The sequence below is a fragment of the Equus caballus genome, chromosome 2, assembly GCF_041296265.1.
Source record: "Equus caballus isolate H_3958 breed thoroughbred chromosome 2, TB-T2T, whole genome shotgun sequence".
NCBI classification, from domain to species: Eukaryota; Metazoa; Chordata; class Mammalia; order Perissodactyla; family Equidae; genus Equus; species Equus caballus.
The window spans coordinates 48,520,606-48,543,895 of record NC_091685.1 but is presented as its reverse complement, the minus strand read 5'-3'; the positions used below and the strand labels follow the sequence as shown (position 1 = coordinate 48,543,895).

The following is a 23,290-nucleotide window of genomic DNA, read 5'->3' as shown; positions in this document are numbered from 1 at the left end:
TTTCCCCACTGCTCCTCATGGCCCCAGAGGGGGAGCTGGGCCGGCCTCCAGCACAAATGGTCTGAGAACACCCACCTACCCTGAGAGAGGCGTCCACCCCACAGCGATGGCGGGTTAATGATTCTCCCGCCTCACTCCAGGCTCAGATGCAGTGACACACCAGTCCCAGGCAAGTTATGAGGCAGAGTGTTCAAGCCTGAGCTCCTGATGTCACAGTGTGGGCAGGGACCACCTCCCAGAACGCACAGGGAGCCATGGGGGACCAGGGTGGTGGGCTGGTCCAAGAGCTGGAGCCTCCAAGGGGTGTGGGCCCTAGAAGTGATGGGGGAGGGAGGCACAGGCTCCCGAGGGAGGATAGCCACGCGGGTTTCGAGGGTCTGTGCTCAGGTGACCAGGAGGTCCAGGGGACCCACTGCCCCCCTTCCCACTGTTGCCCCTGGCAGGCCCAGGCTGGGGGTCCACCAGCTCCTAAGGTCAGGGTGCCCCCATCAGTCAGTCAAGGGCTTGGCCGGAGGAGCTGTCTGCCCCTCCAGGCCGACCTACAGCTACCAGAGGGCAGATGGGTCTCAGACCAATGTCCAGCCGCACTGACCCCCGAAGGCCCCCAGCACCTGGCACAGGGAGGCATGGAGCCTGGGGGTTGCCTCAGCCTCTGTGTGGGGTCAGAGAGGCCTCCCTGTAGTGCAGGGAGGTTTAAGGGCTGCGGAGACAGGTGGCCACAGATGGGGGGCTTGAGAAGTTCCTTGTTCAAGGCTGGGTCAGCCCGGTTCCGAGACACTCGTCTCTCGTTTCTCTCACACAGCAGTGTCTGCAGTATCTTGAGTTTCCTAAGGTGCCTTGTTAGTCTCCCAGGGCTGCAGAGACAGGTGGCCACAGGCAGGGGGCTTGAGACCACCCAGAAGTCTGTTCACAGTTGAGGAGGCCGGAAGTCAGGAACCAGGATTGCGGGATGCTCCCTCTGGATCCTGCCTCTTCCGGCCTCTGGGGGTTCCAGGCGTCCCTGGGCTGTGGCCACACCCCTCCAGCCACCCATCCTCATGTGTCTCTTCCTCTCTCCACCTCCCTGTCATGAGGACGCTGGTCACTGAATTCAGGACACATAGTCCAGGAGGATCTCATCACGAGACCCTTAACTTAATCACATGCGCAAAGACCCTTTTTCCAAGTGAGGTTGCATCCACAGGCCCTGGGCTGAGAACGTGGACACACATTTTGGGGCCACCATCCAGGCCTACAGGAAGCAAGTGGAAGACACCCTCGTGACCCACACCAGGCTCTGGAGGTCGGGGGGCCGCGTGGGTGGGAGGGGTGGGGGCTGTCTGGGGCAGTCAGAGGCACAGCAGCCAGGAGCTTTCCTGGTCTTCCAGACCTGGTGTGAGCCCCCCGCTGCCCCTTAGGGGAGGCACTGACCTTGCTGAGGTGTAAAGCAGGGATACCCTGTGCTAGGGCTGTGCTGAGACGAAATGTAACATGTAAAGCACAGTGGGGGCAGATGCCGGGTCCGGGCATGGATGTGGGGGTCTTGAGAAGGCTCAGCGATGCTGCTGGGGAGGACGGAGGGCCTGGGCAGAGCTGTGCTCCAGCCCCGTTTGTCCCCACCCTGCCCCCTGGCCCCCATTCACCTGCCTACCTCCGGGCCACTGGGTCTGGTTGCTGGGAGATGGTTGCCGAGTCACCACTGTGGTTTCCCCGGCCCAGGACTTGAACCACCTTGTCAGGCAGGTAGGCGGGACGGGGGGCCACCAGCAGGGGTCCTGGCCGGGCGTGAGGGCTGGGCCCGCAGTCCTGTGCCCTCCCCCCGGCCACCAGGGACCCTGTGGGTCCTCTTGGGACTCTGCCCAGGAGCAGACAAGGAGGGAGACCAGGGAGGGGAGGGCAGAGGCGGGGCGGACTGGCTGGGCCGAGCCCCCTCCGCAGAGGACGCACGGCCCCAGGGCCACCGCGTGAGGGGCACGGACTGCCGGGCAGGGAAGGGCATGCCTCCTGGGGTGGTGGCTCCTCAGGACGGGCTCCTGTGCCCAGGACCACGTCTGTCTCCCAGAATCAAACTCCGGAAGGGCGGCCCCCTGAAATCCGTGGGACCCACGACCCCCGAGGCAGCCCGCCCCTGCCAGGAGGCGCCAGCCCGTCCAAACATGTCAGCACCTCCCTGGCGCTCGCGTCAACAGATGTGAATCTGCAGCAGACGCCTGGTCGGCCACTCACTGTCTCGCTTTCTCGGACGTTTTCCTCAGGTTCACGAGAGTCTCCAGCTCCACACACCGGGCTACTGTTTCCTGCCAGTCTCTTTACCTGACCAGGTAAAAGCGGATTTCAAAATGTCCTGTGAAGTCGAGTCCTCCCTCGACCGCCCTGGTGCCACTGTGTCCTGCAGTCCTGATAGGGCGTTCAGCTGCGCTCACCCTGTGGCTCACCCCGTAAATGACAATGACGCCCCCAGAACACCTGTAAGGGGGGGTCTGTTCCTGTGTCTAGAATCTCGTCCTTGAGAGACGGAGGAGGGTGGAGCCGGGAGCTCCGACCCGCAGCCACGCCCGCCCAGTGGCTCCGGCCAGCCCAGTGCGCCTGGGTCCCTTTTTAAAAAATCTTCGCTAATTTGAATGAGGGGAAATGATAACTCGTGGCTTGTTTAATTCTTTGTGAAAGTAGTGAGTACGGAGAGTCAGAAAAAGCAAATCAAGGTGCAAGGCTGGTCATGGGGACCAGCCTCCCCCACAAGGCCACCTCACCAGCTCCTCCAGCTGCTGCTGCACTTGCCTTCGTGTCTCCAGTCCCCTTTGCGAAGTTACCCCCTGTGGAGGTAACTCCACTCTGGACCGTGGAGGGTGGGGCTTGCAGCCACAATGAGCATGCATCCTGTGGGTGAACTCCCTCAGGCTGCTGTTACTCCCAGCCAGCTTTGCAGGCAGACAAACTGAGGCACAGAGAGATTAGGCAGACTGTGGGGCTCACAGTGGATCCGCTGTGACCAGCCCAGCTCCCTGCCCAGGAATTCCCAAGGGACATCTGAAGACCTTGTCTCCTGCCCACTGGGCGCCTCCCCAGGATGTGACTTCAACCCCTTTTTCTTCATGCTTCCATTTTTGTGCTCTCCTTTCTGGGCAATTTCCTGGCCTTGAACTTCGACCCTTGTGTTGCATTTTTAACTTCCATGAGCTCTTGCGTATTCTCTGTTCCTTTGTTCTAACAGCGTCCAGCCCTTTTCTGGGGTGAGGACTCTCCTACGCTCCCAGCACCTTCTGGGGTGGTTTCCTCTGGCTTCCATGTCACCCCTCTCTCCCCCTTGTCTCCCTCTGCATGTCTGTGCATGTGTCTGAGTGTGTCTGTGTGTGCGCATGACTGAATGTGTCTGTGCATGTCTGTGCATGTGTGTGACTGAGGGTGTGTCAGCGTGTGTGTATGACTGAGTGTGTATCTTTGTGTGTGCATGACCAAGTATGTGTCTGTGTAAGTATGTGTGGGTCTGTGTGCATCTGTGTGTGCGCCAAGCTCTCACTCACACCTGGGGGGCCTCCCTCAGATTCCTGTCGACCTGCCTGGGGGCCACTCACCTAAGGGTGCTGTGGGAAGGTACTGAATGTCAGCATGTTGGGGGATCCCACATCCCCAGCAAGACTCCCTGGACCTGCCACAGGTGCTGGGCACCAAGGGGGAAGGAGCTGGGGCCTCCTAGGCAACATGGAGAGTTGCCCACATGCACACACATCCTCACTCACACACGTACGCACACACGCTCACACACCCTCCCTGTTCTCAGCAGGCTCTCCCCATACCCTGGCCGCCCGCTCAGCTCCCACAGCCATGCTGATGGCTATTCACACTTTCTTCCTCTTCTGTCCTGAGGATCGGCCAGCATTTCTGCGTGACCAGCTGGTTTGTTTGCAGGAACCCCTTCTCTGTCCTGCCAACTCCTCCGTGTGCTTGCTTTTACACTGAAGCTTTTTGAATCCTTCAGAAAGTCATCTCCCAAGCAGCCTCAAAACTGGGAAAGACCCATCAAGGAATTGCTAAAATTCCCAGAAATGTTCCCAACTTGGCTACATGGGAAAAGGTGCTCAAAAGGAGGCGGCCTCATGTGGGCAGGGCCTGGCAGCAGTGAGGACGCTGCTGGACACCTCGCTGCCCAGCCGCGCCTCAGACACAGGGCCACCCTCGGCTCCAAGGAGGCACCTGCGGGGCCAGGGTGCCCCTCCCAACCCCCAGGCCTGACGGTGGCCCTCCTTACAGCCAGCACCGAGGCCGAACACAGCAGCACCAGGAAGACGGTCTCTGCAGGGAAGGCCGCACCCGGGACAGATACAATGCAGAGATGGCCCTGCCCCTGCGGGGCGCCAGGCCCCACGGTCACCACAGAGACAGCAGCCAGCCACAAGCAGAAACCCAAGTCCAGGACCACCGGAGGCACCCCTCCCCAGGCAGTGTGGGCCTGACCGTGTGCCCAGTCCAAGGGCTAGGACCACGGGCTGCCCGAAGGTCTCGCAGGGGGGTGGGGGCGGCGTCTTCCCAGAGGGGCCCCCGCCTTGGTGCCCCCATGCCTATGGGCCGAAGCCACACTCACTTCATCCACCGCCGGAGACGGCCCACCCGGACCCAGATCAGTGCGAAGAGAGGCAAGCGGTCAAGGATTACAGGGCTCCGGTGGAGCTGTCCGCGGGCGCCAGGTGAATGCAACCCTGGGACCAGCTCGACCCCCTAGGCCAGGGCCTTCCCAGGCCAGGCGCCCCATCTCAGGCAAGGCGTTCTCATGGGGACACCACACATGGCCCTGCCCTGGGAGAGGGGCCAGCATGAGGCCATGCGCTGGGCATGGGGTCTGGGCGAGCTGAGCAGAGCAGGGGACAGCAGAGTCGGGGTCTGAACAGGCACAGAGAGGGGACACCACTGCTCTCCACGGTCTGGCGGGGTCACCCGCATGGGCAGCCACAGCAGGCATGTTCCTGCCTGCCCCGGAACCCAGCCCCTGCCCAGGGCAGGCCCGGCCCTATCATCCCTGCCTGACATGGGTCACCCATGACGTCATGATGGACATTGTGACCCCCACCCTCCTGGGCACGTCCCTGCACCACGTCTGCCCCCAGGTCCAGCTACACATCCTAGCCCCTGCCTTGCACGGAGCCCCTGCCCTGTTGGTAGGGAGGGGCCCTCCCGGCTCCAAGGCCGGCCCTGGGTGGTGGGGACTGTCCCCTCTCTCCTAGGAGGTGTAAGAGGCCCAGATCCACTGGTCAGGGCTGAGCCTGGGCTGAGATGGGCTGAGACAGGCTGGGGGGCTGCCGGAAATGACTGGGCTGGGTTCAGGCCAGATTCTGAGTGGGCGCCTCCCCTAGCCACCCCCTGACTCCACCCCGTTCCCAGGCTGGACCCATGAAAGATCGATGGGGAGCAGCCAGGAGGAGGGGCTCCTGTGTCAGCTAAGCCGACTGAACCAAGATGCAGGTGGGCTCTGAGGCAGGTATCGAGAGGGGGCAGGAGAGGCTCCAGGCAGGCCAGAGCCTCTGACCAAGCACCTGCCCCCAGACCTAGATGCCACTGACACTACCAGGCCCCGGGCTGTACTCCTGGAGAAGCACCTGCTAGAGGGAGAGAAACGGCCACCCAGCCCTGGTCAGGGCCCCTTCTTCTACATCGGGGGCACTAATGGGGCCTCAATGTGAGTGGGGGCCTCGAGGCGGACCCAGTGGCGCTGCCCCCAGGGCCCAGCCCAGCCTTGGTTCTGCTGCCCTGGCCCCACGTCCCCTCCCTTAGGTCGCCCCCTCCCCTGGGGTGACGGGCTGCCCTACCCTGCAGAATCAGCTCCTACTGCAAGAGCAAGGGCTGGCAGCGCACCCAGGACAGCAGGCGGGAGGACTACAAGCTGAAGTGGTGTGAGGTCAAGAGCCGGGACACTTACTGCTCCTTCCGGGAAGGTAGCCAGGAGGCAGGGCTGGGACCTCGTCCTGTGGCCTGTGAGGGCTCCTATGGCAGTCACCCACATGCTGCCCGGGGCTCTGTCGTGCCAGGCGAGCAGCTGCTGTACCAGCTGCCCAACAACAGACTCCTCACCACCAAGATCGGGCTGCTCAGCGCCCTGAGGGAGTACTCGCGGGTCCTGAGCAAGACCAATGCAGTGCTGTGCACCCAGGCCAGGTAAGCCCACCCTGGCACCTGCCATCAACCCGCCACACACCCATCTGTTCTTTAAAGCAGTAGACCCCATCCACGCACCCGGTCCCACAGACCCACTCATCTGACATGTCAGTCAGTTGCTGGTCTTGACCACCCTCCATGGAATCCATCCACTCACCATTCTGTCCACTCACTTACATCCATCCACCCACCCATCTTCCCACTGACCCATCCAGGCACTCACCAACCTGTTTCCACCCCCAAACACCTGCCCCTATTCCATCCACCTGCCCCATGGACCACTCAGCCACAGACCACCAACTGGTGTCCCTCATTTAGTCATTCATTGCCCCCACACCCACTGCCGTCCATCCACCCATACCTGTTCCCACAGCTCCTTCTCCACTCACTGTCCATCTACTACCCTTCACCCACCACCACATGGCCATGCCGAGGCCCTCAGTGACCTCATCTCTCTGCTTATCTGCCCGCCCACTTACTCATCCATTCATTTGCCCAACCATTTCCACATCTCCCCACCCATCCAACCAACCACCCACCATCTGCCTCCCCCACTCACCCTCACCAGGCAGGCAGCCTACTCACTACCTGGTCATCCACGACACCATCTTTGCATCTACATGTCCAGCTGCCCACCTGCACCCTACCCATTTCTGTCAGCAACTCTGATCTGTTTCCCCCAGGCATATCCATCTATCTATCCACCAGACCGCCTGCCCATCCCTCCACCTACTTCCATCCAAAATCCATTTATCTAACCACCCACCACACACTCACCTATCTGCCTCAAAGCCCCTGTTCCCCCACCTCTCCAGACCCCCACCCATCCCTTCTCCACACACTACTGAGTGGTCACTCAGGCCAGGCCCTGTGTCCCCGGGGTACAGATCTGGAAAGGATGCAGCACCTGCCCTTGAGGAGCCCATGTGGACCAGCCCAGGATGCCTTGGGCCACAGAGGTAGATGCACTCAGCCCAGCTGGGAGGGGCTGCTCTGCCCTCAACTGAAGGATGGCCTGGTGGTAGATGACAGGGGTTAAAGGCATCCCAAGCCCGGGGAAGAGGTTTGGACTAGCCCAGGACGCTGACCATGCTGACCACTTGTTGCATGCCTGGCACTGTCCTGGCCTGGGGACACAGCTCTGACTAACTGCTCACAAATGCCTGAGACGGTACAGGGAGGAGGGGGGAGGGGCCAGGAAGTGGGCGAGGCGCCTGCAGCCTGCAGAGGAGCCAGGTGTGCAAGGAGCCAGAAGAGAGTGCTCCTGGCCAGAGAACAGAAGAAGGTGGGAACAGCAGGGGCCAAAGGCTGCCGGTGGCTGGAGCCCACCACATTCCCCCTCCAGCCGCCCAGGTCAGACCCCTGGAATGGCAGGCCAAGTCTGGGGTGGGGGAAGAGACCTCCCTGTCCTCCCCACCTCCCTGCTCCCCCAGGGTCCTGAAAATGGAAGAATTTTTCCCAGAGACCTACCGTCTGGACATCAGGGACGAGAGAAAGGCTTTCTTCACTCTCTTTGATGGTGAGAGGCCGCTGGACGCCAGGCTCGCTCCGGGAAGATGGGTTCAGGGCTGAACTAAGGTGGGGGTGTGATTAGGCCAGGTCAGGGCCGGGAGAGGTCGAGGTGGTCAGCGAGAGGAAGGGTGGAGCCAGGGTGGGCGAGGTCAGGGCTGGGGCGGAGGCGGGAGGGTCACCGCCGGGCCTGAGCGGAGGCCGGAGCCTGGTAGGGGCGGGGCCACGGCTGGGCGTGGTCCGGACAGTGCCTGCGGTGGGCGGGGCTATGCGGGCGTGGGCGGGGCCTGGAGGGGCGTGGGCGGGCCAGCGAGTGGGCGTGGTCTCGCCTGGGGGCGCGGTCAGGGCCACAGCGAGGCGGGGCGGGGCGGCCCGGGCCTCAGGGGGCTCTTTTCTCAGACACCCAGATGTGGATCTGCAAGCCCACCGCCTCCAACCAGGGCAAAGGCATCTTTCTGCTGAGGAACCAGGAGGAAGTCGCCGCCCTCCAGGCCAAGACCCAGAGCATGGAGGACGACCCCATCTATGACAAGATGTCGTTCAGGGTTCCCCAGGCGCGCATCGTGCAGAGGTGTGGGTGTGGGCACCATGAGGGGCGTCGGTCCAGGTGGTGCCGACCCTGGCCCCCGCTGGTGCCTGTGGCGATCGCAGGGCCCTCAGAGGAGTCCTTTGCCATGGAAGCCTGTGGTGCCCCCCGCAGGGCTCCTGTGTGGCCAGCAGAGGTGGGGTGTTATATCCGGTCAGTGTCGCAGAGGAGATCCCCTCACAGAGGTTTCTGGACACGGAGTAGGGCAGGGAGGGCTTGGCCAGTTTGTCCCCAACCTGGGCCTTGCTCCCCTCTGTCCTGCAGGAAGCCCAGCCAGGGCCAATCTCCCTATAGCCAGCCTCTCCCCTCTCCGCGCCCAGTGTGGACGCCACTCCTGCCACAGCTGCTGTCTGCTGCCCCTCCCTGCCCTCCCTGTCTTCCTCCCAAGCTGCTACTCCCAGCCTCTGGGTCTTCAGACCTGCAGCTTCCTCCACCTGGGATGTCCCCTACCTGCCTCTCCAAAGCTACCCGCTGTTTAAGGCCCAATGTCAGCCCTCCCTCCTCCTCCAGGCAGTCCCTCTTGCCTGCAGGGGCCCAACCCTCCAGGCTCCTGGTGAGAGCTGCACCCTGGGGTGCCCCAGATGCATGCAGTAGGCTGAGATCTAGGGGCCAGGCCCTTCTTCTCAATTCCCTGACCTGTTTAGGTTCAGAAATGTCCCCTTACCAATGGATGTACCCAGAGGAGGGAGCCCACAGGTCACGCCCAGGACAAGTGGCGGAGCACTGGGGAACCGGCCCAGGCCCCACTGAGGGCGAGGGGACACAGGCCAGGCAGGCCATGTGCTCAGCACCCATGTGCCCCCAGGTACATCCAGAACCCGCTGCTGCTGGACGGGAAGAAGTTTGACGTGCGCTCCTACCTGCTCATAGCCTGCACCACACCATACATGGTCTTCTTCGGCCATGGCTACGCTCGCCTCACCCTCAGCCTTTATGACCCCCACGCCAGTGACCTCGGTGGCCACTTGACCAACCAGGTAAGGGCACCCCAGAGGAAAGGGCCCTCCCTGCAGCCTTGGACAAGATCTTTGCCCAGCAATGCAGAGGAGATGCCTGCTGTGGCTCAGACAGGGGCGTGGCCCAGCCTCGGAAGTGACCCAGGCCAGAGGTGGCCCAGTCTTGGAGGTGGTCCAGGCACCACGGTGGCCCAGGCCTAGAAGTGACCCAGGTCAAAGGTGGCCCAGTCTTGGAGGTGGTCCAGGTCCAGAGGTGGCCTGGGATGCTGCTGCCTGCAGTCAGCATGGTCTCTCGCCTTTGGCCACAGAGGGCTTCCTGGTGAGATGACAGAGTGCTGCACGCTGACCTCCAGGCTGGCTCCCTCTGGAGGTGGTGAGGCTTGGGTAGGAGTAGGAGCCAGAGGGCAAGGGGCCTCTGTGAGGACCTCAGTGGAGAGATCCTGTGGGCGGATGTCTCTGTGGAAGGTCCCTAATGGGAGAAGTCTAGGCAGGGCCCCCCATGAGGATCTGTGGGGGTCTCAGTGGAAGAAGGTGTTGTGGGAGGGTCTTGGCAGGCGGGCCCACTGCAGGGTGTGCTGGGGGAGTGGGCCTCTGTGGGATGTCTGGGTAGCTGAGTAGGTGAGGCTCCCTTTAGGGCCCCTCAGTGGGGCAGGACCTCTGAGTGTCCTGGGGCAGTGACCTCCAGGCACCACACTGTCCCCCAGTTCATGCAGAAGAAGAGCCCCCTCTATGTGATGCTCAAGGAAGACACGGTGTGGAGCATGGACCACCTCAACCGGTACATCAACGACAAGTTCAGGAAGACCAAGGGCCTCCCCAGAGACTGGGTCTTTACCACCTTCACGGTCCGTGTGCTCCTCACCCATCGCAGCTGGGGGGGCAAGGGTCAGGACCCCTTAGGGTATGTGAGGGGCCAGGGTAGTGTTTCCGCCTGTACTGGGCTGGGCACGTGGCATGTCAGGCGTCCTTGGGGGGTGCATCTGTATGGGAGAGCGTGTCTGTCTGCGTGTGTAACCGCAGGCTGTGGCTGCTGGCTGCTGTGAGATGTCTCATTTCTCTCCCTCTCACTCTGTCAGCTGCAATAATTCACAAACATAAACTTCACCATTTTAAAGTGTACAGTACAGTGGATTTTAGTTGATTCAGAGAGTTGTGCAATAATTCAGAACATTTTCATCTCCACAAAAAGAAACTCTGTGCCCATTAGTCATCTCTCCCCATTTCCACTCCCCCAGCTTCTGGCCACTACTGATCTACTTTCTGTTCCTATTCTGGATATAAATGGAAGCTACCACCATGTGGCCTTTCCTGGCTTCCTAAGACCCATCCACATTGTGGCGTGTGTTGGTACTTCATTCCTTTTTACGGCTGAGTAATATTCTGGTGTGTGGATCCACCACAACCTGTTTGGATGAACATCTGTCAGTTGATAGACGTTTGGGTTATTTCCACCTTTTGTCTATTATGAATAATGCTGTATGAATATTCAAGTACAAGATTTTTCATGAACATATATTTTCAGTTCTCTTGGATACATACCTAGGAATGGAGTTGCAGGGTCACACGGTAACTCTTATGTTCAACTTTTGGAGGAACTGCCAAGCTATTTCCACAGTAGCTGCATTTCACATTCCCACTTCTCCAAATCCTTGCCAACATTTGTTATTTTTCTTTTTTGTGTGATGTCTCATTGTGAGTTTAATTTACATTTCCCTAATGGTAATGACATTGAGCATCTTTTCATGTGTTTATTGGCATCTGTGTATCTTCTTTAGAAAAATGTCTGTTCAGATGCTTTGTCCATTCTTCCTTGGTGGCTGTAAGAGTTGTTTATATATTCTGGATGCTAGATGCTTAGCAGATATGTGATTTGCAAATATTTTCTCCTGTTCTGAGAGCTGTCTTTTCACCTTCTTGATAGTGTCCTTTTTTGCAAAAAAGTTTTAGAGTTTGATGAAGACCAATTTATCTCTTTTTTCTTTGGTTATTCATGCTTTTGATGGCATATCTAAGAATCCATTGCCAAATCCAAGATTGTAGAGATTTATACCTATGTTTTCTTCTAAAAGTTTTATAGTTTTAGCTCTTACATTTAGTTCACTGACCCATTTTGAGTTAATTTTTGGATATGGCATGTGGGAAGAGTCCAACTTCACTTTTTTGCATGTGGATGTCCATTTGTCCCAGTGCCATTTGTCACAAAGACTGTTCTTGACACATTGTTGAAAATCGATTGACCAAATGTATACAGGTTTACTTCTGGATTCTCAGTTCTATTCCACTGGTGCTTATGTCTGTCCTTAAGACAGCACCACACTGTTTTGATTGCCATAGCTTCGTTCTATTAATGTGCTGTATTACGTTGACTTATTTTCATGTGTTGAACCACTCTTGCATTTCTGGGGTAAATCCCACTCAGATGTGTTATATTATCCTTGAATACACTGCTGGATTTGGTTTGCTAGTACTCCATTGAGTACGTTTGCGTGTACGCTCATAAGCACTATTGGTCTACTGCATTCTTTTCTTGTGTGTTTGTCTACTTTGGGACATATTCCCTCCTCTTCTATTTTTGAGAGTTTGTAAAGGATTCATGTTAATTCTTTAAATGTCTGGAAGAATTTACCAGTGAGGCCGTCTTGCCTGGAGTTTTCTTTATGGGAAGGTTTATTATTATTATTAATTATTACTAACTCTACCTTTGCTTGTCACAGGTTATTCAGATTTTCTGTTTCTTCTTGGGTCGGACTTAACAGTTTGCCTTTCTAGGAATTTGTCCATTTCTTCTAAGTTGTCTAATTTGTTTGGAATACAATTGTTCATAGTATTCTATGAACAATTATAATCCTTTTTAGAGTCATTTTCATCTCTGTGTAAGTCTTTCTTTCTTGATTTTAGTAATTTGGGTCTTCTCTCCTTTTTTCTTGGTCAATCCAGCTAAGGGTCTGTCAGTTTTGTTGATCTTTTCAATGAACTAGTTTGGTTTCATTGATTTTCTCTATTGCTTTCTATTTCTAATCCATTTATCTCCACTCTCATCTTATGATTTCCTTACTTCTGCTTGCTTAGGGTTTAGTTTTCTCTTCCTTTTCTAGTTTCTCAAGGTTGAAGTTTAGGTTATTGATTTGAGATCTTCTTGTTTAATGTAGGTGTTTACAGCCATAAATTTCCCTCTGAGCACTGCTTTCACTGGATCCCATAAGATCTGTGTGTTCTGTTTTTGTTTCATTTTTTGCTTAAGAGTGTTAATTTCCACATATTTGTGAATTTTTTGATTTTCTATCTCATTGATTTCTAACTTCATTCCATTGTGATCAGAGAACATACTTTGTATGATGGCAACCCTTTAAAAATTACTGGAACTTGTTTTATGTCCTAACACACGTCTATCCTAGAGAATGTTCCGTGGGCAACTTCTGCTGGGTGGCGTGCTCTGTAGATGTCAGGTCTAGTTGGTTTTCAGGGTTGTTCGAGTCTTCTGTTTACTTGTTGATCTTCTGTCTATATGTTCTATCCATCGCTGAAACTGGAGTATTGAAGTCTCCCACCATTTTTTTTTTTTTTTTTGAGGAAGATTAGCCCTGAGCTAACTACTGCCAATCCTCCTCTTTTTGCTGAGGAAGACTGGCCCTGAGCTAACATCTGTGCCCATCGTCCTCTACTTTATATGTGGGATGCCTACCGCAGCATGGCTTGACAATCGGTGCCATGTCCACACCTGGGATCCCAACTGGCGAACCCCAGGCCGCCAAGAAGCGGAACGTGTGCACTTAACCGCTGCGCCACTGGGCCAGCCCCTCCTACTATTATTACTGAATTGTCTATTTCTCCCATAAATTCTGTCAGTTTTTCCTTCATGTATTTTGAGGTTCTGTTACTAGGTGCATGTATGTTTATAATTATTACATCTTCTTGATTTATCATTATAAAATGTCCCTTTTTTCCCATAATGTCCTCAATTTTTGTCTCAAAAATCTATTTTCTCTGATATTAATATAGCCATTCCAGCTCTCTCTCTCTCTTTTTTTTTTTTTTTTTTGAGGAAGATTAGCCCTGAGCTAACTACTGCCAATCCTCCTCTTTTTGCTGAGGAAGCCTGGCCCTGAGCTAACATCTGTGCCCATCCTCCTCTACTTTATATGTGGGATGCCTACCACAGCATGGCTTGACAATCGGTGCCATGTCCACACCTGGGATCCCAACTGGCGAACCCCGGGCCACCAAAGCGGAACGTGCACGATTAACCGCTGTGCCACCAGGCTGGCCCCCCAGCTCTCTTTTGGTTTCTGTTTGCATGATAGATCTTTTCCCATCCTTTTACTTTCAACCTCTCTGTGTCTTTGAATCTAAAGTGAGTCTACAGACAGCATATCAAGGGTTTTTTAATGCATTCTGCCAAGCTCTGTCTTTTAATTGGAAAATTTAATCTATTTACATTTGATATAATTACTGATAAGGTAGGATTTACACCTTCTATTTTGCTGTTTTCTTTCTATATGTCTGATGTCTTTTTTTGTTTCTCAGTTCCTCCATTACTGCTTCCTTTTGTGTTAAATGGATATTTTCGTGTGTACTATTTCTAGTTTCATTTCTTTTACTACATATTTTTGAGTTATTTTTGTTGTTGCCCTAGGAATTACCATTAGTATCTTAACTTATAACAATTTAGTTTGTATTAATATCAAGTTAATTTCAATAGTATTTAAAAAACGTCCTTTCTCTATGGCTCCATCTCTCCCTTTACGCTGTTATTGTCACAAATATACATTGTGGGTCCATCAGCATAGATTTATAGTTATTGTTTTATGAAGCTGTCTTTTAAATCAGAATAAAAAAGCAATTAGCAAAAACTACATGTATACTGTCTTTTATATTTAACTACATGATTACCTTTACAGGTGCTATTTCTTCACATGAATTCAAGTTATCGTCTAGGGTCCTTTCACTTCAGCCTGAAAAAAAGGCAATGCTACTATTGATAACCTCTGGTTTTTGTTTTTGTTTTTTTAACGAGAATGTCTTAATTTCTCCTTCATTTTTGAAGGATGGTTTTGCTGGATATAGAATTCTTGGTTGACGGTTTTTTCTTTCAGCATTTTGAACATGTCATCCCACTACCTTCTGGACACCATGGTTTCTGATGAGAAATACGCTGTTAATCTGATTGAGGATCCCTTATGATGAGTCACTTCTCTGCTGATTTCAACATTCTCTTTGTCTTTATCTTTTGAAAGTTTGCTTGTGATGTGGGGATCTCTGAGTTTATCCTACTTGGAGCTCACTGACCTTCTGGGATGGGTAGGTTGTTTTTCATCAAACTTGAAAAACATGAAGTTTCCTGTTATTATCTCTTAAAATATTCTTCCTGTCTCTTTCTCTCCTTTCCTTCTGGGACTCCCGCTGTGCATGCTGGTCTGCTTGATGGCATCCCACAGGTCTCTGTAGCTTTGTTTATCTTTTTTCATTGTTTTTTCTTTCTGTTCCTCAGACTGGATCATCTCAGTCGATGTATTTTCAGACAGCTCAGTAAATTAAGCCCCTCCAGTAAATGTTTTATTTCAGTTATTATACTCTTCAACTCCAGAATTTCTATTTGGTTCCCTTTTATAATTTCTATCTCTTCACTGACATTCTCTATTTGGTAAAACATCGTTCCCACATTTTCCTTTAGTTCTTTTCATGGGAGGTCTTCCAGGGAGCACCCAGACAGACCACAGCACATAACCAGCTTTCCCTGCATGTCAGGTCCCTTCTGCTCTCAGCACTGAGAACACGAGCTCCGTCCCACGCCAGCACTCAGCTGGGGCAAAACTGACCAGGCAAGTTAAAATGCTGCAAAGCTCGCTGTTCTTACCCAGATTCAAGGCTTGTCTTGCATAAGCACTCCTCAGGTTGCTCCAAGCCTTTGGCTAGTTTCCAGAGTTCTGAAAAAGTTGATTCTGACAACTTTTGCCATTCACATGGTTGCTTTTACAAAGCAGCTTCTCTGTGGATGTCCTTCCTCTGCCATTTTGCTGATGTTCTCCTTGTCTCTTCAAACTCACTCCATGAGCCTTCTTCTCCCTGATGTGTCACTGAAATGCTCATTGAGGTCATCACTGACCTCCGTGTTGCCAAACCTGTGGTCAGTCCCCGCCTTCTTCTTCCCTGATCTGTCGGTCACTTTGGACACAGCTGCTCGCCCCGTGGTGCTCTTTCTCCATGGCCTCCAGGACTCTCCCGCTCCACCTCAGCCCTCTATGCTGGCCCCTTGTCTGCTCTCGGGGGCCCAGGGCTCAGCCCAATGTACTGCTCTTTATCTGTACCCATTGGTGACGAAAGTCTCGTGGCTTTAAATTCCATCTATGTCCTTAAGACTCCACATTAAACACCCAGCCTTGACCTCTCTCCCGAACTTGAGCCTTATGTCCCATGGCCTACCAGCACCCCATCTGCAAGCTCACAGACATCTCCGACTCCATGGTGCTCCTCCCCTTCTTAGCTGATGGGGGCTCCGTCCACAGTCTCAAACCAAACACCTAAGGATAACCCGTCATTCCTCTTTTCACAATTCACAGTCCTTTCATCAACCAACCGGGTCAGCCCTACCTCACAATGTATCCAGAATCCATCCCACCACCTCTACCCACCCGAGCCACCACCATTTCTCTCCTGGATTACTGCAATGACTTCCTCCTGACCCCTCAGACTCTCTCAGCATAGCCCCCAGAGGACCCTACCAGGGCTCTGGTCAGATACACTCCTCCTATGCTCCACCCTCCAACAGCTTTGCTCTTGGGGTCAAAGGCAAGGTCCCTCCCATGCCCCTGCGATGGGACTGGTGCCACTCTGGTCTCAAGACCCTCTGCCCCCATGGCTTGCTCCAGCCACTGTGGCCTCTGTTCCTCCAGCACCTCGGGCTGCTCCCACCACAGCTGCTGCTCACGCCCATCCACAGCTCCTCCTTTCAGTGTTCAGTCTTCACTCATGATCTCCTCAGTGAGGCCCGTCCAGACCAGGCTCCTTTTCACAGCAGCCACCCCAGAACCCACCCCCAGCACTGCTTCACCTTCTCCGTCAGCAGTTATTGCTTAGTATGCTGTGCAGAGTGTATCGTGAGGTACTATCACATTTGCTGTCTCTCTCCTGCCATGAGTGACGTAGCCATTCCTCCTAAGTTCTCTTCACTCTTGTAACCCAGTACCTACCATGTAGTAGGAGCTCCACGTTTGTTGAATGAGTACGAGAGTGAATGAGTTTCTGGCTGTGACCCTGTGACTCTGAGAGTGCAAAAGTGTGGGCAGGGGTGGCTGTGCAAGTAAGGGCCCAGGGGGCAGCGCAGGTGAGGGCCCAGGTGGGAGTGCAGTTGAGGGCATGGAGGTAGGTAGGGGGGAGCAGGCGAGGGGTGTGGCTGTTGCTGTTCAGGCCAGGGAGGTACAATCAGGGTCCACAGGTGACTTCCAGTCACCCCTCCCTGCCCCACCCACAGAAGCGGATGCAGCAGATCATGGCCCACTGCTTCCTGGCCGTCAAATCCAAGCTCCAGTGCAAGCTGGGCTACTTTGACCTCATCGGCTGTGACTTCTTGATCGATGAGAACTTCAAGGTACTACTGAGGCGTCCCAGGGCAGGTGGGGCCTGGTATGCAGGTTCAAGAAGGCAGGGCTGTCTGTGCACCCTCTGACCACCAGGCAGCCCTCTGGGGTGGACGCTGCAGCCAGAGTGCTCCCCCTGCCTCAGGCCCTGAGGGTGGTGTGTCCATAAGTCTGCACTCCTTCAGCTGGGGCAGCCCCAAGCCAGATCCTCGGACCCTTAGACTCAGCCCCTTGGGTAAATAGGGGGAGTGAGGCCAGAGAAAAGGAGCCCCCTGCCCAGGGTCACCTGGCTTAATGGGGACCAGGGCCTCAACGTCCTGCTGGCCAAGTGGTGGGTGGGGAGGGATGCTGACCAGTGTTGAGCCCAGGTGTGGCTGCTGGAGATGAACTCCAACCCTGCCCTGCACACCAACTGTGAAGTCCTGAAGGAGGTGATTCCAGGCGTGGTCATGGAGACCCTGGGTGAGGCCCTTGGGTGGCCCCAGAACTCGCAATCTGCCCTCCCACCGCCTGCCTAGTCTTGGATGCTCCATCCCACCCTCTCCCCAAGTTCAGATGCCCACAAACCTAGCTCTCCACCACCCCGAGGGCCTGTGTGGCAACCCCACCCTCTGCTGATGCCCCACAGAAAAGAGGCGACCCTGCCGGACCTCCCCCCTCAGGTGGGGCTGTCCACACCTCACCCCACCTGGGTCCCACCCCTCACCACTCCCTCACCTCCTCCTCTGCCCCCAGAACCTCACCCCAGTCCCCAAAGGTGATGCGGGGGAGGCTGGGTCCCTGTCCCTCCTGTCCCCCCAGCCCATGTCCCCCACTGCCCCTCCCCCCCTCCGCCCAGACCTGGCGCTTGAGACCTTCCAGAAGAGTTTGTGCAGCCAGAAGATGCTGCCCCTGCTGTCGCAGCGCCGCTTCGTACTCCTACACAACGGCGAGGTGGACCCGGGGCCGCGCCCGGGGGGCTCCCGCATTGGCCCCCGCCCGCCTGCCGCAACCCGGTCGGCCTCGGAGCCCGCGCCCCCCGCGCCCCCCGCGCCCCCGCTGCGCGCAGACAGACCGGGCGCGCGCAGGCCCGCGCCCCCGCGGGGCCCCGACGGCGCCCAGGCCCGGGAGCCCTCCCCGCGGCCGGCCGAGGAGCGGCGCAAGAACGCGAGCCACCGGGGCTCGTAGCGGGCGGCCACCAGCGCCCTCTCTGGACCTATAAATGCTACTTTGTTACAAGGGCGACCTTTGTGGAGGTTCAGGTGGCTCGCCTCCCGGGGACGCACCAGGCACCCCAAGACGCCCCCTGGGGGCTTCCCTGGACCCGGACACCTGTCCCTCTGTGCCGCCAGCCCCTACTCCACTGCTGAGACCTGACCTTGGGGAGAAGACAGGGGTCGAGGGATGGGGGGTGGTTCTGCCCTGCAGGAAGGGGAGATGAGCTCCCAGAGTCCCCTACTCTGTTGGCCAGGGGCTGCCTCCACCTGGGAAGCCCCCCAGATCCTGGGCGCCCACACGTCACCCTGTGTCCCTCATCACCAAGGACCCTCCTGCAGCCCTACAACCCACGCGACGCCTACGTCCTGGCTCTCTGAAAGGTGTCCAGTGTCTCTCAGAAAGGATCCAGATCCCCATGGACCCCTATGGATCTCCAAAGGAGGGCTCCCTTGAGCCCAAGAGCATTCCTGAGAGCACAAGGGCCCCCTGCTCTCCACTGCTTCCGATGGCCCCTGATGTTTCCACAGGCAGGGCGCTGCAGAGGCCATGGGTGAGGGTCATATATCATGAAGGGCATGTGGAGCCAGCACTGGCCCACCCTCACCAGGGCCTGTGTGGCCTGGGCGTCCCCGCTTCCTGTGGGCCCAGCCCCCAGGTTAGGGGAGATTCAGGGCCTCTGATGTGTCCCAGCCCCCAGCCACCAAGTGTCCAGGGCCAGCCACATCTCTCTCCACCCCTGCCCCCCAGCCACCCACCCAACCCCAGTCCAGACTCCAGGGTCTGGGCAGTCCCGTCCCCAGGCCACCCAGCTGCACACCCTCCCTCCTGCACCCCATCTCTCAGCCCCACCCTCGTCTCCAAATGGTCACCACCAGGTCACAAACACCCTCCTCCTGGCCCACCCACGCTCCTGACCTCAAATCGGCCCCCGACATCAGCGGGCCTCACCGCAGGGGGCGGGGCCACCAGGGACCCCTTCTCTGCTCTGCGTTGGAGTGCTGGTGGGACCTGGGGGGCAGCAGGCCTGTCCACGCAGCTGTCCACCCCACCGCTCAAGGGGGAGGGCAGCTCCACTCCCAGGGACGCAACGGACACGGCACCGCTAGAGGGCGCCAGGCACCACTGTGTCTCCTGCCAGCCGCTGGAGGGGTGCCACTGGGACAGAGGAGGATGGAGAAGGGAACTGGGGCTCAGAGAGGTAGAGTCAGTGCCTCCAGGTCAAAGAGCCAGTGAGAGGCCCAGGCCTGGGTCTAGGGCTGACCTGTCCACTCGCTCAACCCACCCACCCCACCCCAGTGCACCCTGCTGCACCTCCTCCTTGTTCTGCTGAGGCCTGGAGTGTGGGGTCCCCAGGCAAGAGGCAAGAATCACACTTGTCACTGTGTGACGGGGCCCAGGAGCCCGAGTCCCTGCCCAGTGTGTCTGATGTTCCCTCCACGAGGGCCAAGCTCAGCCACTGCCTGCCCTGCTGCCAGGTGGCTGGCTCTCCGCTCCCGAGGCCGGGAGGGAACAAGACCAGCCTCCGTAGGGGAGGCGGCCTCCTGAGTGGGCTGAGTGAACCAGGTCTTCGGGGTCAGGGCCACGTGCCCTGCTGGCATCCAGGCCACTGCACAGCCACTCACTTGGGTCACCTCCTGACGCCCCCAGGGGCCTCTGTACCCCGTGTCAAGGCTCACGGGCCATCCCCTCCTTCCTCACACCCCACCCACTCCACAAGTCCCTGCCCAAGGGTCCTCTGGCCACACATTGTCTCGTATCTCATGGCCCGAGGCAGCACCAGTGCTGTCCCAGAACATTCCCACTGTCCTCACTGGCCACAATGGGGCTGCCCCAGCTTCAGCCAGCCTACGAATTGCAGAGTCCTCAGGAAGACACCCTCCTCGCAGCCTCCACCGTCCCTGGGCCCTGAGTGGGTGCAACGACCCACGGGACCTGTGACGAGAAGTGCCCGTTGGCAGGGTGACCTGCCCTGTCCTGACTGAGCCCCCATCCTGGGCTCCCCCAAAGGCCTGGACTGTCTGCTGCTCTTGGGTCCCTGGCGCCCCCTGAGAGCCCGAATGTCCATAAATGAGGTTTCCTGAGAACCTCTGCTGCGCACTCGTCCCCCAGAGGTGATGCCACCCTCGCCCCCTCTGGATCCTCCCCAGCCCCAGCCAGCCCACATTCAGCCTCCAGAGTGCCCTCACCAGGACCCCAGAACCGTAAGGCCCGAGCACCAGGGAGAGATGGGCAGGAGACGGAGTTTGGGGTGCTGTGGGCATCTGGAGGTGCGGGTGCACCCCAGGACTCAGACGACAGGATGGGCGGCAGACACAGTGGAGGCGGGCGGGATCCAGCAGGGGACTGGGCAGCAGGGGAGGGCAGCTTCCCCAGGGCCCAGGACAAGGCTGCATGCATGCAGCTCCTGGAAGCCGTGTCCATCTCTCCCCGCCCCCACCCCCCAACCCCATCTCCCCAACGCTCCCTCTCCCCCTCCTCCCCGGATGAGTCCTGAGTAGGTGGGGAACTCAAGAAGCCTCTTCCACCTGCAGAATGTCTGACGGGTCAAGCTGCCCTTGGTTCTGACCCAGGCATCACCCAGGGGCCTCCACCATCCCTGCAGCCTCCATCTTGAGGTCTGCGCAGCACAGACCCTCACGCTGGCGCTGCTGGGGCCTCCCTCAGCCCCTGGCAGACAGGGCCTGGGTCTGCTGGGCACCTTCTAGCGGCCACGGGTGTGTTTCAGCCAGACAAAGAGCCCGTGGAGCCCCGAAGACTCAAAGGACACTCCCAGCCCTCTCCCCTGGAATGTGTCTCGGAGAAAGGGGTTTGGAGCAGCCCTGGGCTGAATCACCGTCTCTGGAAATCACCTCACCTTCTGAAGCTTCCTGGAAAGGTGAGACATGTGGGGGTGGGGGTGTCTGCCTCTCCATCCCAGACACAGCCACTTCTTGAGGGGAGGGGGTCCAGAACCCTGAAAACCACCACAGGGGACGGTTGAAGAGGCAGCCCCTCCAGGAGCAAGTCCTCTGCTGACTCAGCTGGGGGAGGAGTGGCTGTGCTCTGCATGTTCAGGACACCACGGGTCAGGGGGACAGGAGTGATGGCCCCAGGTCCTGGTCCGGGTCCCTGAGTGGCCAGGCCTAACGTCATGGGCCTGTCTGACCAGTGGGTGCACATCCCAGCACCTGGGGGCAGCCTGGGACCACCTGTCCCTGGACAGCCCCCTGCAGCTGTCCTAGGACTGGGGCTGGGAGGGGGCTGATGTCTAGTTCTGTCTAGGATGGGTCCCCTCCCTGCCACCCCATGATCTCTCTCCACTTGGGGGGTCCCACACTGACTGAGTCAAGCTCTCAGTACCAGCGGGGCAGGGACTTCTTCCAGCAAGGTGAGGGCTGAAAGCTGGGTGGAGAGCTGCTGTGGCCGGAAGCACTTCTGGGAACACAGGGTGGCCTCTGGGCCCTTATCTGAGGCTGAACAGACACTGTGGACCCTGACCCCAGGGGGAGGGGCTGTGGTTTTCCGGGACAGCTGGAGAGCTGCTCCAGTGGGGTGGGAGTTTCCAGGGGAAGCGGCTAGGGGCCTGGAGAGGCCTGGGCAGTCTCACAGTGGGGACTTTCTCCAGGCTGGGCTGCCAGGAGCTGCAGGTGGCACATACCTGCCACACTGCAGGAGGCTAGGCTGAGGGGGGATGGGAGCCTCTCAGCACCACCTCATCTCAGACCAGCCCTCACCCCTTCCCCACGTGCAGCCCCCCCATTGCCCTAGGCGCTGCCCCCCATTGCACACCGATTCCCTCTTCCAAACTTGGATGAGGCCACCCCTTCCTAGGACCCCTGGCATAGCCTCTGCACACCCATGCCCTGGGGTCTCCACTGACCCTCCAGCCTCAGCCCTTGTGCCCCCAGGGCCCTGCACAGGCCCTTTACAGGCAGAGTTGTCCTATGAATCACCGTGACTGGGCCCCTTCATCCCCTCTCTGCTCTGGGGGCTCTGAGCTGGGGCACAAGAGGGCCCAGCCGAGCTCGCAAATCGAGGGGCCCTGGGGACTCTGAGGAGGCTGCCTGGGGAGGGACGTGTGCCCAGGAGAGAGGGAAAGTGGGAGTGGGCCGAGGGAGCCGGGATGACCATGAGATGGGGCAGGTGTAGCCAGGTCGGGTAGAGGGCATCCCTGCTGGGGGTCTGTGGTGGGAAGGGGGTGGATGCTGCAAAAGCTCCCGAGACTCCCCAAAGCCCTGAGCTCCCTGAGCCAGAATCCTCCTGCCCCCCCAAGCCCAGCCAGACCCTCCCACCCTCCTCCGAGCCTGAATCCAACTCCGTCCCCACCCTCGCCTGACCTGGGCCTCGGAATCCCCCACCCCACTCTGCGTCAGACCTGACGCCCCCTCGCTGACATTCCGGGCACCGTGGCTCCACGAAGGCCGCCCACGAGGAGTTTCCGGGCTGAGTCAGCCTACCACGCATCACCCGAGAGGCCCCTCGGGACCATCGCGGGCAGGCCACCAGCGGTTTCTCAGGAAGGCCTGCGGACAATCTGACTCTGGGCCCCTGCCAGGGCAGCTGAGCCAGGCCTGGGGACCCCCAACCCCCGGGGCAGCCTGAGCGGCACCTGGGGAGGGTCCAGGCCAGCTGTGAGCACCCTGTGGGGGTGGGGCAGTCAAGTGACCCAGGCAAGGAGCAAGCCCCAAGACAGCCAGCTGCCCCAGGGAGGGTGGGCGAGGGGTGGGCAGGACAGGAGACCTGGCCTGGAGACAGAAGCACACCCCCCACCTGGTGTGGCCAGCACTGCATCCCCCGCTGTCCCCGTAATGGCCAACCAGCTCACCAGGCATGTTTTTGTTTGTTAGCTAATTTGCCTGGATCCTCACCCAGAACTCAGGCTCCACGGGGTCCCAGAGCCCAGGACCCAGGAGGCACTGAGGAGGTGCTCAGGGATGAGTATTTCTCTTGTGGGTAAAGTCACGAAGGAGTCGTCCTTCAAGGGGCAGAATTGGGCTGTGCTGTGCTAGGCCAGTGGGGTGATGCGCCAGGAGGGACCCATGCAGATCCCCTCTTCCCCCACCTGCTACCAGCTGCTTGGCCCACCCGGCCCCCTGCCACGGGGACTGGAATGGGGTGAGGACCGATGAGCTGGGGAGGCTCTCCCGGGCCGCGTGCAGGTGGAGGGGAGGACACAGGCTCTGTGTCTGTGTGTCCCGGGGAAGACACAGGAGAGGGGTGCTGGAGCGTTGGGGCTGCAGGCAGGTGGCCAGGTGTGGTGTGCTGCACCTGAGGGCACTGCTACTGACACCAGTCTCCACCGGCCCGCCAGCCACGCCCTGGACGGCTGTGCCAAGGAGTCCTTATCAGTTCTCTGTGGGGTGTCA

At 57.7% G+C, this 23,290-nt stretch overlaps 1 protein-coding gene and 1 long non-coding RNA gene across 4 annotated transcripts; one reads left to right on the top strand and one right to left on the bottom strand.

Moving 5' to 3' along the window:
- Positions 1-163: 163 nt before the first annotated feature.
- LOC138921407 (uncharacterized) lies at positions 164-7,851 on the bottom strand. The gene is made up of 4 exons (XR_011433967.1): positions 7,594-7,851; positions 1,631-2,292; positions 1,411-1,544; positions 164-1,231 (listed from the first exon to the last, which is right to left on the bottom strand). It is a non-coding gene; the product is annotated as an uncharacterized lncRNA (long non-coding RNA).
- TTLL10 (tubulin tyrosine ligase like 10) lies at positions 1,977-18,050 on the top strand. 3 transcript variants are annotated; one of them, XM_023636057.2, is made up of 15 exons: positions 1,977-2,137; positions 2,235-2,300; positions 4,228-4,661; positions 5,353-5,433; positions 5,515-5,647; positions 5,785-5,903; positions 5,997-6,123; positions 7,011-7,082; positions 7,557-7,642; positions 8,032-8,203; positions 9,024-9,195; positions 9,879-10,019; positions 16,643-16,759; positions 17,117-17,210; positions 17,587-18,050. In XM_023636057.2, exons 1-15 carry the CDS (start codon positions 1,977-1,979, stop codon positions 17,913-17,915), a joined length of 2,304 nt encoding a protein of 767 aa, XP_023491825.1. In that variant the 3' UTR covers positions 17,916-18,050. The 3 variants fall into 3 exon arrangements, with proteins under 3 accessions (XP_023491825.1, XP_023491826.1, XP_023491827.1); XM_023636058.2 differs by lacking the exon at positions 7,011-7,082; XM_023636059.2 differs by lacking the exons at positions 1,977-2,137; positions 2,235-2,300; positions 4,228-4,661 and adding an exon at positions 5,059-5,129.
- Positions 18,051-23,290: the final 5,240 nt, after the last annotated feature.

Coding starts and splice junctions, on each gene's coding strand:
- TTLL10 (XM_023636057.2), top strand. CDS start 1,977: ATGCCTCCTGGGGTGGTGGCTCCTCAGGACGGGCTCCTGTGCCCAGGA. Junction 5,434..5,514: donor CCGACTGAACCAAGATGCAG/GTGGGCTCTGAG, acceptor ACCTGCCCCCAG/ACCTAGATGCCACTGACACT. Junction 7,643..8,031: donor TTTCTTCACTCTCTTTGATG/GTGAGAGGCCGC, acceptor CTCTTTTCTCAG/ACACCCAGATGTGGATCTGC.